General features: G+C 41.6%; 1 protein-coding gene across 5 annotated transcripts in view; it reads right to left on the minus strand.

The window, feature by feature from the left end:
* Nucleotides 1-18,052, minus strand: part of EPHA5 (EPH receptor A5) — a 726,990-nt gene that overhangs the window by 45,526 nt on the left and 663,412 nt on the right. For all 5 annotated transcript variants that reach the window (XM_086961930.1, XM_086961929.1, XM_086961927.1 and 2 more), the window contains 2 exons: nucleotides 5,204-5,265; nucleotides 2,980-3,189 (listed from right to left, as the gene is read on the minus strand). In XM_086961930.1, the coding sequence (XP_086818056.1) occupies nucleotides 2,980-3,189; nucleotides 5,204-5,265 (272 nt within the window). The remainder of the gene's footprint in view (nucleotides 1-2,979; nucleotides 3,190-5,203; nucleotides 5,266-18,052) is intronic.

The following is an 18,052-nucleotide window of genomic DNA, read 5'->3' on the forward strand; positions in this document are numbered from 1 at the left end:
TCTAAATGCAGTCATGAAACTAGAGCAGAAGGAGGCTCCACATCTCAGTTATCCTTCTCTGGCTGAGGCAGGCACAAGTCCAGGAGAAGGCTGCACTAGTTAAGCAATCAATCAGACAGTCTCCTCTGGATGCTGACAGCAGACACAGGAAAACAAATACATGTTGAGCGCATGCTCGTGCCCATAGGCTTGGCGCAATCGAACAATCTTGAACATCTAAAAGCAAACTTTCTCAAGGATCTTGCCTGGGTGGACAGTATGTCCGACGACAAAGATTTTACTTGGCTGTATTTTATTTAAAAAAATATATATACAACAAAATGATTTGGCTTGCTTTTTCATCTACTTATATTTTCAATCCTAAGTCTCAGGTTGGGTAATAGAATATAACAAAAGTCTGGATTCGATTCAACTTTAACTATGCCTTTTTCATGCTTGATATCATTTCAGTTTAAAATTAATTGCCATTAAGTGTGTTCACATTCCAGCTAAAAACAATAAAGATCTGTGGCTGAAACAGTTTCACTTAAAGAATTTAGCCAATCTTTTGGGAAATCAAAATCCAGACTTTCTAGTGGGACTATCAGACAGACACGAAGTTACTTATCTGTAACTGCATTTTTTCCAGGGTTGCTCCCAATTACAGATTCACAAGCTTGAATGCAAAGAGAGGACACTCCATTATAGTGTCTTGTCTTAAAAGGCTTTGACAGCCCTGCAGTCACAGAACTGCAGAACTGGAATCGATATCCTACATCAGATTTTTCAACAACCTGCTCCAAGCATGTCCCATAGGAGCAACCTCAGTAGGTATACACTCCGAAAGTTAGACACATTTTTCTTAACATCACATCGGATTGTTTTCAAATTGTAAAGCATTAACTCTTGCAGGCCTATGTCACCAAAGGCACGTCATGACTTCCATGTTGAATAGGTTGTATGATGGAACAACACAAGGAAATACTCTGCATGCCTTTACCACACATTTTTTACCCCTCATTTTTTTAGAAAGCAGGTGTTTTTACAACGTATGCCGTTACTACGCTTTGTTTATGTATATACTTATATATATATATAAACAATGTATTTGTGGGGGGAGACCCGCCACATCCCAAAAGTACCTTAAATGCATGGTAAAGGCATACTTTGTAAAAGCATATACATTCTATAAACATGTGTGGTAAAAATGTATGGTAAAAGGTACAATGTGGTAAAAACCTCATTGTAAAAGCTGTTTCTCGTTGAATAGACGTTGTAAAATGGTACATAGCTACAGAATAAATAAATGATAATATTTTGGGTATTTCTAATTTTGTTCAACCTATCATCTTAATTTCACTGCCCTTCTCTGATTTTTCATTCAAGTAAATGAAAATGCATGGAACGGTAAAAGGACATATATTTAGTGCAAGACAATATTCAATAAGCCAATTTAAAGAGCATGGTAATAGGTGCTCCAAGTGAAGATAAAATGCAAGTGAACAGTGACAGAGTAATAAGTGGAAAGGAAAAAATGCCTTGGTCACAATTGTAGTTAAATTGAAACTCTGACATGAAGGGTATCCAGAGGTAAGTTCTCTGCAGTTCATGCATGACCAAGCAAAAACCGTTGACATTTCAACCCCAATATAATTCAAGCGGGTCTTACTCAGGACAAAAGAGCAGGTAGCAGCCCATGGTAAAAAGTACACGATTTTGTGATTGTCCCTGGCATAAGGGTAATTCTAATTGTAGACACTTGAATCATGTTCTATGATTTAGCACATACCATCACGCATGGTTCACAACTCTAAGTGTGTGCACAAGCCAATATATTTTCAAAAGAAATATTACAAATAATCACGCGGCTAGGTGCAGGGGCAGATTCATAAGGGCTAGAGCTAGTCTCCAGCCAACAAAAGGCAACACTAACAAAGAAGGCTGTACCCAAAGGAATCTACATAGTAAACAAGAAAATAGCATCTCTGTCTGAAATCCAGAGAAAGACTGTAACAGCTATTGTTTGAATTAAGAGTCTGGCTAGTGGCTGAATGCAGCCTGAAAGCGTGTGATGGAATGGAAGGAACCAAAAGGAGTCGATCGTCTCCCTTAAAGTAATGGTAGCAGTTTTAATTGGTCATTTCTCTCAGACGCATATGTGCAGGAGTAAGTTTAGCAACTGGTCCTGCCTTGATGCGTGCTACCTCGCTGAAAGGAAAGAAAGCACAGATCTCAGATTAGAATAATCTGGAGTGATAAAATATCTGAATTACACTACAGATTGTACCCTAATCAATCCTTATTCCCAAAATATCAAAAGTGATTATTGAGACTTTAAGAAGACGTCACCACCAAGCAGAAAATGTCTTTATGGAAGTGCTTGATATGGCATTTTGTTGTGATTTACACAGTGTGGATCCATACAGCTCAGATTGCTGCATTGCCAACGAGGCACACAGTTATCAGACGTCAGACATTTATTTTTTGTTTGCCTACATATTATACATGAATACGTCACAGGGGATGATTTCTACATATGCATATATTTGGAAGCATTGACCATGTGAAGGGACTCAACAGTTATTCTGATTTTTAGGCAGCAGGATTCTGTTTTACATCTCAATTTTAGAAGAGGTATACAACTTTAGAGAACTCATCCGAAAAGCATAAAATACATATAATCCAGGCATTTAACATTCTAAGAGAGATCTGGCACATCTGTTTGTTAAAAGAACAGATCAATTCAATAATTAGCAAATTTGAACAACACTTTTAATGATGTATGTAAGTAAGTGAATATTTGCATATTTTGGGGTTTATGCTTGTGTAGATCCATTAGGAACTTCTCCACTTCGCTAGTGGTTTATGTTGTCAAATGCTGCCCTGTACCTTAATACCTTTTATCAGTAGTATAAACCACAACAAAGTGAGCTGTAGGCAAAACATTTAGAGATAATCAAGTATCCTTCCATTTATTTCTGAGTCTGGAACATAACTCACTCTTGTCGTATAAGCTGCTTCAGGGTCGTCTTCCAGCACTCGCGACAGTCCGAAGTCAGACACCTTGCACACCAGGTTGCTATTGATCAAGATATTTCTAGCAGCCAGATCTCGGTGTACGTAACCCATGTCGGAAAGATACTTCATGCCAGATGCAATTCCACGCAGCATCCCTACCAACTGGATTACCGTAAACTGACCATCATTTTTCTGCAGAAAAAAATGAATAATTTACTTACATCTCAGTCAATTTCATAGAACTAGACAAGTTAAAATCATTTCATTTTGAATCAAACAACGACGAACAGTTTTATATACACATGTATTTTTTGCTCCCTTGTAATATTGTGAGCGCTGTCATCCACTAGACGGGCATGAAACACAGCTATCCTATCACCTTCATAAGAAGAAACAACATACCATTGACTTTTAGGAAAGCACACACAGATTGCTTGCACCATTCTTCCATGATCCATGCATCCAGGTGACATAAAATTACACAAAAAAGGTATCTTTGGAGAAGGTATGCCTGTTTTGGTATTTACATAGTGTGAACCTAACTTTTGAGAAAGGGCATGCTGTCCGTTATGGTAGGTGAGCAATCAGGGCCACTATTATTATGTGGTACAGGAGGAACAAATTATGTCTGGAGGTTAGCTAATTACGTGTCAAGAAAAGGTGAAAAATGCAGCATAATGCAGCACATTTTGTGATGGTAATACTTGAATATTTAGTTATTTTTACAATGATAATATAATCTGGGCAGAGGTTGAACCACATTAGTATCAGTGTAACACCTAAGTGCAGCAATCACCAAAAGAAAGATAACCTGTCACTCTGCAGTAAAGGGGCTGCCACTGTGCAGCAGCATGTGTGCTATCATTGTTAGAAACTGTTTGATCAGTTTAAACTAGAACTATTTTTTGGGTTTTAAAATCTGTGAAATCTGAAAATTAAACAAACGATATGTCAAGCACAACAAATCCCCAATGACGGAAAAAAGTGGCCCACTGAGAGATAACATCACCTTCTACATCAAGTACAATTTTAAATCTTTGAAATAAACAATTACATCACAGTATCAAAAATAAAAAAACAAAAGAATAGGCTTTTAGTATGAATTTCATATAAAATCCTACTTAAACTAGCATTGGCAAAGCCAAAATGCCTGACTTTGGATGAGAGTCTTTTGACTTACACTAAAGTATGAAAAACAGTGATGGGTGGAATTCTTGAGTTAATCTCAGCCACTGGTAATTCCTCTGGATACATTCCAGTCCATCGTGATTTTGCATACCAAGCTACCTCAGGTTGGGCTCAACCATATGCAAACCAGTCTTGGCCCTTTTACAATGATAATAGTTTAGTCCGAAATGCCGAGCCAGTTCCTCCCTGAACCAGAATACAAGCAACCCAGAACGTGTTTTTCTCTAGTTAAGGCTCATCATCCAGGTATAGCTTGACTCTAGTGATACAGTGTGCACAGGACCCACGTCTGGACATACCCGCCCCACTTAGGGTTACAAATTAAAGTATACAAAAAGTGATGGATGGAATGCTTGAATAAATCTCACCCACTGGAAATTTCTCTTGACCGAATCCCAGTCCATTGTTATTTTGAACACCATTCCACCTCAGGTTGGAAGCAACCATATGCAAATCAGTTTTGACACTGCTTCAAAGGAAACACTCCAGTCCAAATGTTTAATTCATATTTTCGTCCATCACTTTTTGTATACTTTAGTCTTTTGGCTGTGTCAACGTGTTTTTTTATTTTATCATGTTTTTTGCAAATCTTTATTGTTGGTAAAGCTGCCAGACACTCATCAATCTCATAAAGGCTAAAACTATATTATTTTTAGTATCAAATATCACACATTGCCATAGTACTTCCTGGCATGAAAAGGAACTACTTTGTGCGTGGAAGTGCTCCTTGTGATAGGACAGAATGCTGCCAGTCAAAGTGGAATTATACAATGATAGAAGTTGGCTGACCACCTGCCCCTTGCTGTATGCTGTAGGGGGTAGAAAAAATGCCAATGACACAATAACAGCCCATTGAAGGAATAGGGTTGACGGAAAGCCCCTAAAGTAAAGGGTTGGGGCTAACGACAGGCCTAATAATATAACTTGAAGCTAAGAGCACACATAATGGAAAAGGTGAGGTGGGTGTGCTTTGGCATACATTATTTGCAGCAGAGATCAGTAACCCAAAAAACATTACCTTCAAAAACGTATCTAGAGACCCATTCTCCATGTATTCGGTCACAATCATTACTGGTTTACCTAATAAAAAGAACAAAGCTTTGATTAAGTTATTATTTCAAAGAACACAAGAAAATACACTGCGTCTTTATGCTTATTGCTGCTCATCTGATTTGCTGGTTAACATACCCTTTAGTGCACCACAGGCCTTCCTCTATGTGATTCACCACATGGACATATAAGAAAGTCACAGGTAAGTACACAATCTCTCATAACGAATGCCCCATAGCTGTACATTGCAACTCTGCCCCAGATATGCCAACACTGGGACATCAGTAACTCATGGACTGGGGCAAAGTCACACGTCTTAAATGTGCAATATCAAGGATCCAGCGAGAAATGAGCTAATACCAGGTGAATCTGTATCAATCACCACTACCCTGGTCATTCCTCATTCCTCATTTCCTCCAAGAGTTTAACCCAGAAACTCAATCTGCCGCCGTAATCTCCAGGTGAAAGACACAAGATCAGCAAAGTTAAGTTGGTTGTCCTAATTCCAAATGAGGCCTGTGGTGAAATTTTTTTCATAATGACATTTTTTGCTTCAATATCTACATTAACGTGCACAGGGGCAACTGTATTTAATGTGTGTTATTCACAATTGAGTAAACCATCATTTATGTATGTCTCATTTTAAGATGGCTATCATTTGATGCCATTTCTTCCATGTTGTGTATGTCTCTTTCTTTCTGAAGAAGCTGACCTAGCAGTCGGTTTCAAACAATGTATCAGTTATTTTCTGTTCTCATGAGAATAGGGCCTTGGGAGGGGCGGTCGACCAGCGGGAGGCATGTCCGTCCAGGGGGATTTTGGCCTGGGGGGGAGATGCCGCCCAGCACCTCAGTTGGGCTGGTTGGGCTTGTGGGCTCCTTTTTGGGCTGGTTGGGTTGGTCTTGGGCTACTTTTGGGCTAGTGGCATATTTAGCCAGACATTTTGGAAACTACCCTCCATTTTGGTGGTAGTGACCCAGCAGCCAGCTGTAGGTGTCCTGGGGGTTTTCTCGGTTTCCCGCCCTCCGGCGCTTTGTTTCTTACTAATGGGGGGGGGGGGGTTATTGGGTTAGAGGGTTTGTGTAGGATGGGGTTTTTTACGAGGTGGTCTTGTTGGGACCAGGTGCATTGGGGGTTCTATTGTATGGGGTTTTCGTCGCTGGAACAGGTGCTGGTGTGTTTTTTCGGTAGTCCTTTGTGTTGGCATGTTTTTCTTAAAAGTGCAGGGGGGAATTATGAGGTCTGGGTTTACAGTTGGTTAGATATAAGAAGTTAGATAGTTAGGTAGGTAGGAATGTTGGAAATTGCAAGTTGGTGTTTATAACCGTTGCAGGGGAGGATCCATTTTAGGGGTGGGGGAGCGGGGTATGTTAGGAAGTATATATTTAGTGAGGCTTAGTTTTGTTCGGCACAGGCCAAGGGTACCTATTTGTAAGGTGCACCTCTTTCCAATAAAGTGGCCTTTTGCATACCAACAAGCTGGTCTGTGATGTGTCTGCCCCTCCCCATCCCAATATGGGCCCAATGCTTATGCTCATGCAACACTTGTAGGTTGCAGTAATAAGCACCTGTGGAGAACAATTTAGACTGAATGTATCTCATTATTATGTTGATAACTGTTATTTGAAGGAGGTTTAGTGTGACTTCATTATGTCTTAGCTTTAGAAACTAATAATTGTGCTTTATCTGTATGTACTTGAACCTGATTGGTTCTTTTCATGGAAGTCGTGTAGGTGTAGCGAAATTCTAGAAAATCTGAGATTTAAGTAAATGCATTGTAGACACAGATACAGGCACCCCTTTTCACTGGTTTGCAGAAGCTTCTTTGCCTGAAAAATGCCCCTTTTCCACTTCTTGTGAGCCGATGTCTGCTAGTGCCTCTCAGAGGCTTTCTGGCAGAATTCTTTTATCCTGCCTCCTTCCCAAAATTTCCCAGAGTTTTCCCGAGCTTTGCAGTGTTGGGCACTCCCTTTATGGTTGAACTGAACCACTCAATTCTATTCCAGACAACTGTATAACAGTTTGTGAATTGCTTTGAATATATTGACTAATACATTAACGTATTGGGTATTAAATAGCAATTAATGCTGAAGACTTAAGTTTTAACTTTCCAAATCTTTTAATAACCCTTTACGATTTTGAACTTAAACACCCTCTGTCTTTCTTGTGGGGCCAAATTTCCTTCGCATTGTTTAAATGTGTTGAATTTTATGTCTGCCTTAGTTGGAACTAAAGATTAATCGGAAGACTCTTATCGAACCAGAATTTGCACCAGTATTTGCAGGGAACAAAACATCCTATTATGTGTAACACTCGTAATCGGTCCAATTGGAATTTCCCGTAACTCCATAATGAGATTAAATGTATGAGTCAAAGTTAATAAAGTTTGAAAACCATCACTGTTATTCTGAGCAATAGTTAATTTTGAAGTGTAGTAAAAACATGGAGAACACAACACAATATCACAGAAACTTTGCAGTGGTCCATTAAAAACAGGTTGAATCCACTTTTACCTTTTTTGCTGCTACTGCCATGTGGAATTGAGCAAACAGATTTTGCTCCAGCACATACCTCTGACAGATATTTGGAAAAAGGCACAAATAGTAAAACATGGTGTAGACAACACGGGAAACCATGTTTAACAAACTTTTTATTTAGATATTTTACCACAACCTAATCTATGAATACACCTTTAAAAAACACCACTAGACTCAGCAGTATTTTTTTTACTACTTATATGGTAAAAAAAAGGCAGCATTCTAAGTAAGACCAACATATGTGACAGGACTGACTCGACTATATGTCAAGCAAAAGGCAAAGTTATGCGGCATTGAGCAATACATTCTCTGGCAGTAATATTTTGCTAATTTGTCATTTCTACAGACGTTATCATTGTATGTGCAAAGGTATACTTTAACACCTGAATGCAGCAATCAACAACTAATATGTGACTAGTTAAGCTTTGCAAAGGGTCTACCACTGTGCAGCACCACATGTGGAGCGTTACCTTTTTTAGTAAATTGTGATCAGGTTCATCTACATGCATTTAATGTTGAAATTTGTAAAACATGCAGTGCATGGGGGATTATGTAACAAGAACGATGAATCCATAATTATGCGGATCATGCCACTGCAGCGGACTCACATAATTCCAGTGACCATGATAATAGCTCATTAACTCTCACTACAGGGACTAATGATAGATACACCTCACAGGTGGCGCTTATTAGTTTAAGAATAATAATCATGCCAATATTTGCCTCAAACATTATTTAAATTACGTTGAAATGTATCTAGAATGATATAGTAGCGGTAGTAGTTAGTAGCAGTCGACAGTAACAGTAGGAGTAGATAGATAGTACATAATGTTGGTATGTGTTTTTAGAAATATACTTTGCAGGCTGGCAACAACCATTCATTGTAAGAAGGTGGTGACTATGCCATGGCTCATTTTTTCGTTCATATCCCAAGTGGAAACTATATCCATTCTGTCCACTGAGGCGATCAAATATTTAAGAGCCTTTGAATGTGCCCTTTCAACACATGGCTAGTGAGTTTGACCAAAATGTGATCACTGGCTGTTCTGACCGGGTTTTTGGCTCTACTTCTGAGTGATGGTGACTTTAAGCTTGCTACCATCTTGAATCTCTATTCTTGCCTTGTGTTGGTCCTTTTAAGGCCTTTTTCCAGACCTAGAAGCCTAAACTAGAGGATAGCTGCTTAATATGATGATAGATCCCTTATTCTTGACTCTAATCCATCTATTGCCAATTGGCTTTGACATAATTATGTGCCCTTTCATCATCCTACCTATAGTAGAGGGTGGATCCTGTAGTCCTGACTTTATATTACATATTGGTATGATTTGTGTATGTACTAAGTGTTATTTCATCCTTCTCAGGCCTACAAGGCCCAGAACTAGAGAGACTCCATTTTGCTTTCTGTCCCTGCAGATTGAGATGCTTGCAGGGTAAAGGTAATGTTTTAGTTATGAGGTGTTGTTCGCCCTAAGCGAACTGGAGAGAACCGGCCAGAGCTGAATCTAATCAGGAAGTGTCTCTGGGCTCAGGTCTCTAGACGAAACAAGCAGCTGGTCACTGTGGGAGCGTCTAACGCAAGGAGCCTGGTACATGGAATCGGTGGGAGGAGGCTGCTGGCTGGAACTTTCCATGAGGAGACAGCATTCCATATTAGTGAAGTGCAGAGGCGGAGTCAGTCAGTCGATGATTGGAACAGAAAGAGTTGCAGAAGGAGTGGAGAATCAGAAGGAGTGGAGTTGAGTTGTCTGAAGCCCGGTGGCAAAGGGCAGAGGGCTTGCGCGCTGAGCGCTTTAACGTGATTTTTCCGTTTAGCCCTCTTCCCTGCACCCACTGGTGTTCTGCTATTTAGCGCCATGAAACCGATTCTGGTATAAGAGCGCTCTATAAATATTTTAAAATTCAAATTCAAATTCAAATTGAGTTGAGTTGCAGAATCAGAAGGAGCAGAGAAGGAGAAGGAGTGGAGTTGGAAGCAGAAGGAGTTGGAGCAGAGGAGAAGAGACAGTGGATGCTTGGAACAGAGAGAAGTCAGTTAGTCAGTTTGTCTGTGAGACAGTTGGAGTCAGAGAAAGAAGAAGATGCTTGGAACAGAGAGACGACAGACAGACAGTCATTGAGCTGGAACCAGAGAGAGAAACCAGAAGCAGTTGTGAGCAGATGGTGTTTTGAACAGAGAGAAGTGAGATAATGTTTGGAACTGAAGGAAGCAGTCAGAAGCAGTTACTTATCAGAAGGAGTTGTGATCAGCTGGAGTCTGAAGTGATGCCTTTTGGAAGAGACTGAAGTTATATCGTGGATTAATCTGTGGGAGCAGCTGGAGTGAATTGGACATTGGAGCTGAGATAATCAGACAGAGTGAAAAAGCTAGTGGAGCGAACGGTTATCAGAGCGGCAGAAACTATTAGGCTGAAGCTGGAAGGTGGAGAAAGTTTGTGGGGGAGAGGAATCCAGTGCAGAGTGATCAGCGCAGATGTGTGTCCAAGAGTGCAGGGAAGGATCTAAGACGAGCTAAGGCACAGACGAGAGAGGAGCCCAGATGACAGCTAGAGCAAGACCTCATACTAACCAGGTGATATTTGTCCTTTACCTTTAAACATTAACCTTGTCCCTATTGTGTTGCTAATCCTTTTCCTTTCAGCGGTGTGCAGTCTATTTACAGTCCCTGTTAGTTACATGTGGATGTGGTATAGTAATAAAGCTTTACAGAGACCCCGCAGATCTGTGTATGTGTCTATTCCCATTTTACTTTTCAGGCTATGTGTTATAGTATAGTGTTATATTGTTGTTATTGTAATAAAGGTACCCCAGTTCTTAGTGAACCAGCGTATGCCTTGTTCTTATATAGTGCAGGTAACCTTTTCTTCTAGTCAGGTGTCAGTGCACGAACGGAAGCGACCCCCGATCAGGTAAGTGACAACTGAATAATTAGGGAGAGAGGAGCCCTTGAACTAGAGGATAAGTTGTACACTGTATAATTCGGCCTTTATTCATAATATTATTGTAGTAGTGATCCCCTAGTGAATAGTGAGAGAAACTTCCCAACAGAGAGAGAGAGAGCTGAAGGTATTCATAGGAAAGTGATTGTCATTAGTAGGCGGCGTTAATGAGAACACCAGGGGGGAAACTGGTGCTTATACCCACAGAATTGTGGCTTGGGGTGTAAGTAAGAGAACACCAGAGGGGACACTGGTGCTTATACCCACAAGATTGTGGCTTGAGTTACCCACAGGATAGTGGCTTGAGTGAGCACTGGTTGCAGTCAGTGTGTAATGGTATATAATCAGAACTGCCCCAGGGTAGATTAGTCTGGGCCCATGTGGTCGCGAGACTATGAGGTATGAGTGTGGTGTAGGGCATGGACGTCCTTAGTAATTAGTGAGTATTCCTAGTAATCCCTATAGATTTAGTGGTGTTTCTGATGATATGAGCTTGTATATTGTGAGTTCCCCATCCTCAGGTAGGTACCCAGGTGCCTGGATAGATGGGTCCTGAGGAGGGAGGTGGTTACGTTTCGACTGGGTTGGTGGTGCTCTGGTGAGCTGATCCTATCTGGTCTGAGAATCCGGTCGTCACACTGGCTCAACTGAGACAATATGTTTTTTTTTGTAAAATGCATGTTTATTATAAAAAGTCCAAGTCCTTAGCAGAACCCAAAGGCTGTCAACTCTACCTAGTATTGCGACTGGCAGTTCTACGCGTACGCATTTCTATTGTACAGCGCACCGATTCCTGAATCAGACTAGTTTATCAGAAATAAGCATCACAAATATATAATTATAAATAATGCTAAAAAGGCATTTGACCGCTTAACTTGAACTTTCTTCAGCTGGTATCCAAGCAGGTAGACGTTGGTCAGCACTTTATCAACTGGGGGTTCTTGGTCTATAAAGAGTCATCAGCAGGGATACTAGTGAATGAGATCAGGATCAGTAGCTTCAAGCTCAAAAACGGTACACAACAGGGAAACTCCCTCTCCCCACCTCTTCTTGTCTTCTCAATAGAGCTTCTTGTAGCTTCTTTTTGGCAGCGCCCTTACATAGCAGAACTTACCTTTGATGCTGATAAGTTTAAAATCAGGTATGTCCCTTTAGATGGCTATTTACATCTATACTCTGTCTGGGCGTCATTAACACTAACTCACTGACCAAATGGTTTAGACCATACTACTACCACTCAAATTAAGAGTGCAAGCTGGCATGCATTAAAGGTGTATCCTTCTTTTGCATGGTTGGGTACAGTTGCAGTGGTGAAGATGTACATACTACCAAGCCTCTTACATCTCTTCCAAGTCCTTCCAACCCCTAGCCCCACTAATGACAATTTTCGTTTAAGGAGGAAGATTAGAGAACGTATCTGAGGTGGAAAAAGTGTGAGGTTCGTAGAAAAAAGTATGATGGCTCCTCAAAGCAGAAGACTGACCAGCCTAGATCTGTGGGGTTGCTACAGGCTACTCATCTACATCTGTTTCAATCAAGGACAGTGAGTGAGACAGATAAAATATGGGTCCATCTGGACAGGCTGGTAGTGGATAGAGAACTCTGGACTCTCTTGTGGATCCCTAAACCTCTCAGGCCACAAAAATGTGTACCTTACCCGCATTACATGTAACCTCCTGTGGCCATGGTACCTCACAGTGAACAGGTAGATGCTGGTCATGAAACCACCATACTGTGCAAACCTGAGTGTATTCCTGCACTGAATGCAACATCTTTTTGGAGGTGGAGGGAGGATGGGCGCATGACCATTAAAGACATGTTTGTTCAGGATATGGTCGCGTACAGTAAACAAGAATGGAACAAACAGAGGCTGATAGAGGGTCTTACACTCAGATAAGACACTAGATTATGCAATCCAGTTGGAAAGAGTCTGCATGCAGAAATCTGAATAAACTTTTAACCTTTGTACTAATGTGTTGCTCCTTCAGAATATCTATTTTTCTCTCTACAAACTGCTGAAGGGTGGAGAGGGAATACACAGTTTTTCTGGAAGGCACGGGAGAGAGCACTTGGTAGACAAACTTGAGGGGTGGACTGAGAACAGCTCCTCACATTTTCATAAAACTTAAGCATAGGGAACAATGCTACAAGTTGGTGTATAATTGGTATCTGAAACTACAGAAACTGAATAGTTTGTACCTGGGAATCTCTGATGTATGTTAGAGGTGTGAAACAGAGGCAAGCACTAGCCTCCATACATGATGGCCTTGTCTAAATATGAAAACCTTTAGAAAGAAACCTTGAGTAAAATTAATTGAGTATTGGAATACCGTCTCTCACATGGTAATAGTGGTGTCATCCCAGGGCCTGTAGGCAGAGGCTGTGTCAGGCAGGGACAGAATTCTAGCAGGACAAATGTTGCTTGCGGGAGAGCAGTTCAAAAAATAGCCTAGAGACAACCAGACTCCACCTATCTTACATAATGTAATATAAGGTATGATAGGTTTTACTGTGGAAAAGCTCTTGTATGATATACTGCAAAAACATCACCTTTTTGCTTCTATTTGGCAATCATTGATTGACCGTCTGATGCAGCTGGTCACTGCCTAATTGCAATCAGTCCGACTACGACTACTAGGCCTACAATACTGAGGATAACTTTGTGAGTGAGGTGATGGAGGTGCTGGGTGGGCCTCATCTGTTGTGGAGAAGGGGGGCTCTCTTACTTTCTTTTATTAGATTGCTTGGTGGGTGACTACATGCATGCTGAGTGATAAGCATGTGTTTGCACTTATCTAGGTGCACATTTATGACATAAATATGGATAAGACCTTCAATAAATCAAGCAGATATTCTTGATCTGATATCCTTGTTTGTTGGTATTAAATTGTGATTAGTTCTGGCAACTATATAAGCAGAGGTCTAAACTTTCTTCAATAAAATCAATGAAACCTATCAATATAAATACTGAGAAGTGCTAATTGATTTGTATAGAATCACTGCTCTCTCATAGGTAATGGGATTTCTAGTGAGCCATCTTCCCCTCGCAGACCCTCCCTCTAGCTCAACTATCATTAAGATCTGCGTACTTGAAGAAGAGGAACCTTCCAGCCAAAACACTTAGAGTGCACTCACATTTTCCTGATGACTCCTACATAACTGTCTACTTCCGTAGCTGTCCAGAATTTTGGAAAGAGAGTTGACAGGGCAATGGCAGACGCTCTTTGAGGTGGAGGATCTCAGCAGTCCTACTCTTTACTTCTCTAGAGTTTGAACAATGCTGGTGGTCAAAGTTGAGCAGTGATAGATGTAATCTATTTGTTAATATTTTTGCTGGTACTTTTCCGAGACTTTAGAAACAGTAAATGGTGCCATTTTATTTGTGCACATTGTATTAGTTTAAGGAACTGGATAGTGCTCGTTGATTGTGGATACTTTGCAGCAGTTGTCTGAATGGTTCAATGCGGAACGCTTTTTATCCTTCTGTTAAGCCTCTTTAATTTGACACCAACTAGAGCCAGCAGTTGGGTATTTTTTTCAAAGAGGGTATCCATTACCATACTTTAGCAGATGATACTGGTCTCCTTCATGGAAATTACTGATGCCTGACTTGTGTGGGTGGTGGATGCTGGCAGTCATTTTTTAAGACCATGGATCATTTTTCATTATTACATTTGGACACTGAGTAATAGAGTGAGAGGCAGGAATGGGAAAAAGGAGGAGGAAAAGAAAGATAGGAAATAATGGCATAGAGAGAAAGAGATAAATAGATAGGAAGTGCGAGGTGGTGGAGGAAAGAGTCATAAGGTGGAATCAAGACAAGGCAGCCTTGGTGTTCATTCCCCTCAGCGTTCAGTAGAAAGTGCCTTATATTGTTGACAATGGAGGTGCTGATTGCAGAGTATTGATTTAAATTGAAAAGTCAGAAGATTTAATTTTCCCAAAACGGTCCAAAACGTTAATTGTGATATACAGCATGTTACTAACCAGCTTGAAAACAGGGTTTATGTTTTATGGTTCATAATGGATAACAACCTCTGACTTTTACGGCAGGGTGCAAAAATGCAGGTAGAAGACCCGGAGTAGGCTTTATTGAAAACCTGGTAATGAACCATGAAATTAATGTGCGAATCCCAGGATGTGATAGAAAGATGGGTGGGCAGAAGGTCACAGTACAATAAATTGTCTCCTCACTGTAACATAAGTGATCATGAGTGACCACATGATTTCTGTCCTGTTAAAAAATGTACATGTGGTTTGTCCACCCTTCACTGGGAAGGCAGATATGCTGCTATGCTCTATTTCATCCATGTCACTCCTACTGCTACTGGAACTTAAGCTTATCAAACATGGAGGGGAGAAAAGTCCATTATTCATACTCAGTCCAGTATTTACAAGTCTGAATCTTTACCCTGACAGCAACCACCTTTTCCCCAATTGTAGCTCAGAATAGTCATCTTAAGCGAACACTTTCCTTAGGTTAGCATTTTAAACAGGTCCAATATTAAAAACGGAACTTCTTTTATCGATAGAGCCCCTGCTCCCCAAATGGGAGGGATGTACTGTAATGTGAAGAGAGAGATTAGGAGAAAAAAAATTCACCATTACTTAATTGGGCATTAACTCTAGTCTTAACCACAGGACTTGACTATCTGGGCAAGGGGTGCTACACAGATGTTAAAAAGAGTGGGGCTCAAGTAAGATCTTTGGGCCCAGAGGAAGGTTCTTTGAATGAAAGGTGCCTAAAGAAGACCATTTGGGTCCTGTTGTTCATAAAGTCTTTGGGCTAGGTCCAGTCTAGGGCTATTCCCTGAATACCTATCTTGTAGCGTTGTTGAATCATGATGGAATGTGAGACGGCATGGAATGCCGCTGGCGGGTGGACCAGCATTGCCGGTGTTCTGGCATCTAAGTATAGTCTGATAGAATCGACTACTGCCAACAGAGCGGTTTCAATGCTAGGGAAAACTCTAAGCCAGACTGTGAGGAGTTTAAAAAATGTGGTCCTCCAGCTAGAAAGAACTTTGGGGCATATTATCAAGCCTGGGCGATAAAATTATCGCCGATTTATCGGCAGGAAACTGCCGATAAAGTGGCGATAATGGGCTTGATAATATGCTCTATGGAATTCCAATCGAAGCTCATGTTAAATGTGAAGGACATCTAACATGAGCTTCAATTGGAATTCCATAGAGCATATTATCAAGCCCATTATCGCCACTTTATCTGCAGTTTCCTGCCGATAAAGCGGCGATAATTTTATCGCCCAGGCTTGATAATATGCCCCTTTGTTTGTTCACATGTGACTCAAGAACTTTGCCTAACAAAGGGAGGAGAGAGATGACACAGTAGTTGGCAGGCTACTTTGGATCAGCATTAGGTTACTTTAAGATAGGCGTGACGTGCAGATTTTCAATCCTGAGGCACAGCAGCTAGGGTTAGCAAGAGATTGCATAATAATGTAATAGTGGAAGTGAGAAGAGTGGACAAGGCAGTCATTATATATGGAGGACAGAAATCAGAAGGAGAGCCTGATTTGACTTTAATCAATAGTTTTAATATCTGCATGTGAGTGATAGGTTCAGACCCCTCAAGCACTGCTAGTGTCACAAGGGGAAGAACATGTGATGATTAACACCTAGGCTGTTCCTAATTGTATGTCAGTAATACAAGTGGTGGGCACTGGCACTGACTTTTAGGGACGGGGACTTATTTTTCTTCAGAGCATGTGAAAGGCAGAAAAGTGTCTAAGAAAGCTAAAGAGAAAGATAGGAAAACAGTGTCAAAGGTAGAAAACAGGTTCGGAACAGAAACTTACAAGACTGAGATCAAACTCAAGAACTGTAGGCTGGAGGAAGAAAGAGGCATAGCTGGAATTAGGACTAGGCAAATGTGGGCCCAGATTTACTAAGGGCTTGAGTTGCCCTTGTGTCAGGCAAGGTGACGCAAGGGCAAAGCAATCCCTTAATTGAGATTTACTGTGCCAAGCAGAGCCACAGCTCTGTGGTGCATAGTAAATCTGAAGTAATGCAAGGCAACTCAGGTTGCTGACTTGCGTTACAATGATCTGGGAAGGTGTTCCCTGGGTGCGGCGAGGGTATTCCCAGGCATCCACCCATAGTTTTTGGTGCATTCCCAGATTTACTTACATTACAATTCTGGGACGGTGTCAAAAAGCTACGCCTTCCCGTGGGAGGTATCCCTCATGCGCAAAAATAATCCTGCTTGCAACATAGGCTCGGCTCTTAGCAGCCATTAGTGCGCAGGAAGGCGTCATAGCTTGCATTCCTGCCCTCTCCATTTGCTGCAGTGCAGCAAATAGTCTCTGCATTGTGCTGCGTCAAATGTTAATAAATCTGCCCCTTGTTGTTCAGTAACCTGGCATTCAGCGGTGTCTGAGGAGGGCTTTTTAGAAAAGCTTTTGACCCCTGCTCTAATTTGTTTTAACAAACTTTACGCTGCATCTAGGATTCCCACGTTCAAGACAGGCAGACACACTGTTCCATCTTGGCATAACCCATGCATGGCCAGACCCCCCACAGAACTGTGTGTCATCCAAGGAGGCATGGGCTTGCAGGTGCCCGGGCTGGACCCCTCTTCCATGTCACAGCTGTGCACCACTAGCTTTCAATACATGACTCTGGCAGTGCTGCCGTTTTCCTCCATACACCGCACCTCCTGTGTCATTGTTGCGGAACTACAAGTACCAGCGACCGCTCCATTTGCGATCCCTGTCCTCTTTTCATTGCCACGGCTTGAGCTGTTCCAGCCCTCTCTCCTGTTAAATATATCGCAGTCGGCCCGCGACTGCACACGTCAGATGCCGGCCGCTGCGGAATGGATTGAATGCAGTTCCCGTTCGAGTAAGTGCACAAGCCTCGGTTTCTTATGACTTTGATAAACACCAGGTAGGGCACGCTAATGCCTGGTAACACTCTTCGCTTTTTATTTAGCAGTCTAGCGAAGGAGAGTAGTACCCCTTGCGACCTCCGGACTCAATCCCGGGCGTCTCCATCTCCCTGCTGTCAAATTCAAGTGCAGGTAGGACATGACACTGCTCTGTGCGCATGTATTTGTACCCGTGGGGCACAGCGGACTCCAGTCCTGACCGCCACTTTCCATTTAGTGTTTCAGCAAAGGCGAGTAGCTCCACCCGTCACCTCAAGACTAATTCCCGGACTTCCTGACCAACGTGTCTTCTCCCTGCCTCCACGTCCAAGTGCAGGTAGGACACGGGACTGCTAGGTTGGCATTTATGCATCTATGTATGTGTACCCATGGGGCTCTTTGGAACTGACTAGTCCTGACCGCTACCAACCCTTGTTTTTCAGAATATTCACA

The sequence above is a fragment of the Lissotriton vulgaris genome, chromosome 3_1, assembly GCF_964263255.1.
Source record: "Lissotriton vulgaris chromosome 3_1, aLisVul1.2, whole genome shotgun sequence".
NCBI lineage: Eukaryota > Metazoa > Chordata > Amphibia > Caudata > Salamandridae > Lissotriton > Lissotriton vulgaris.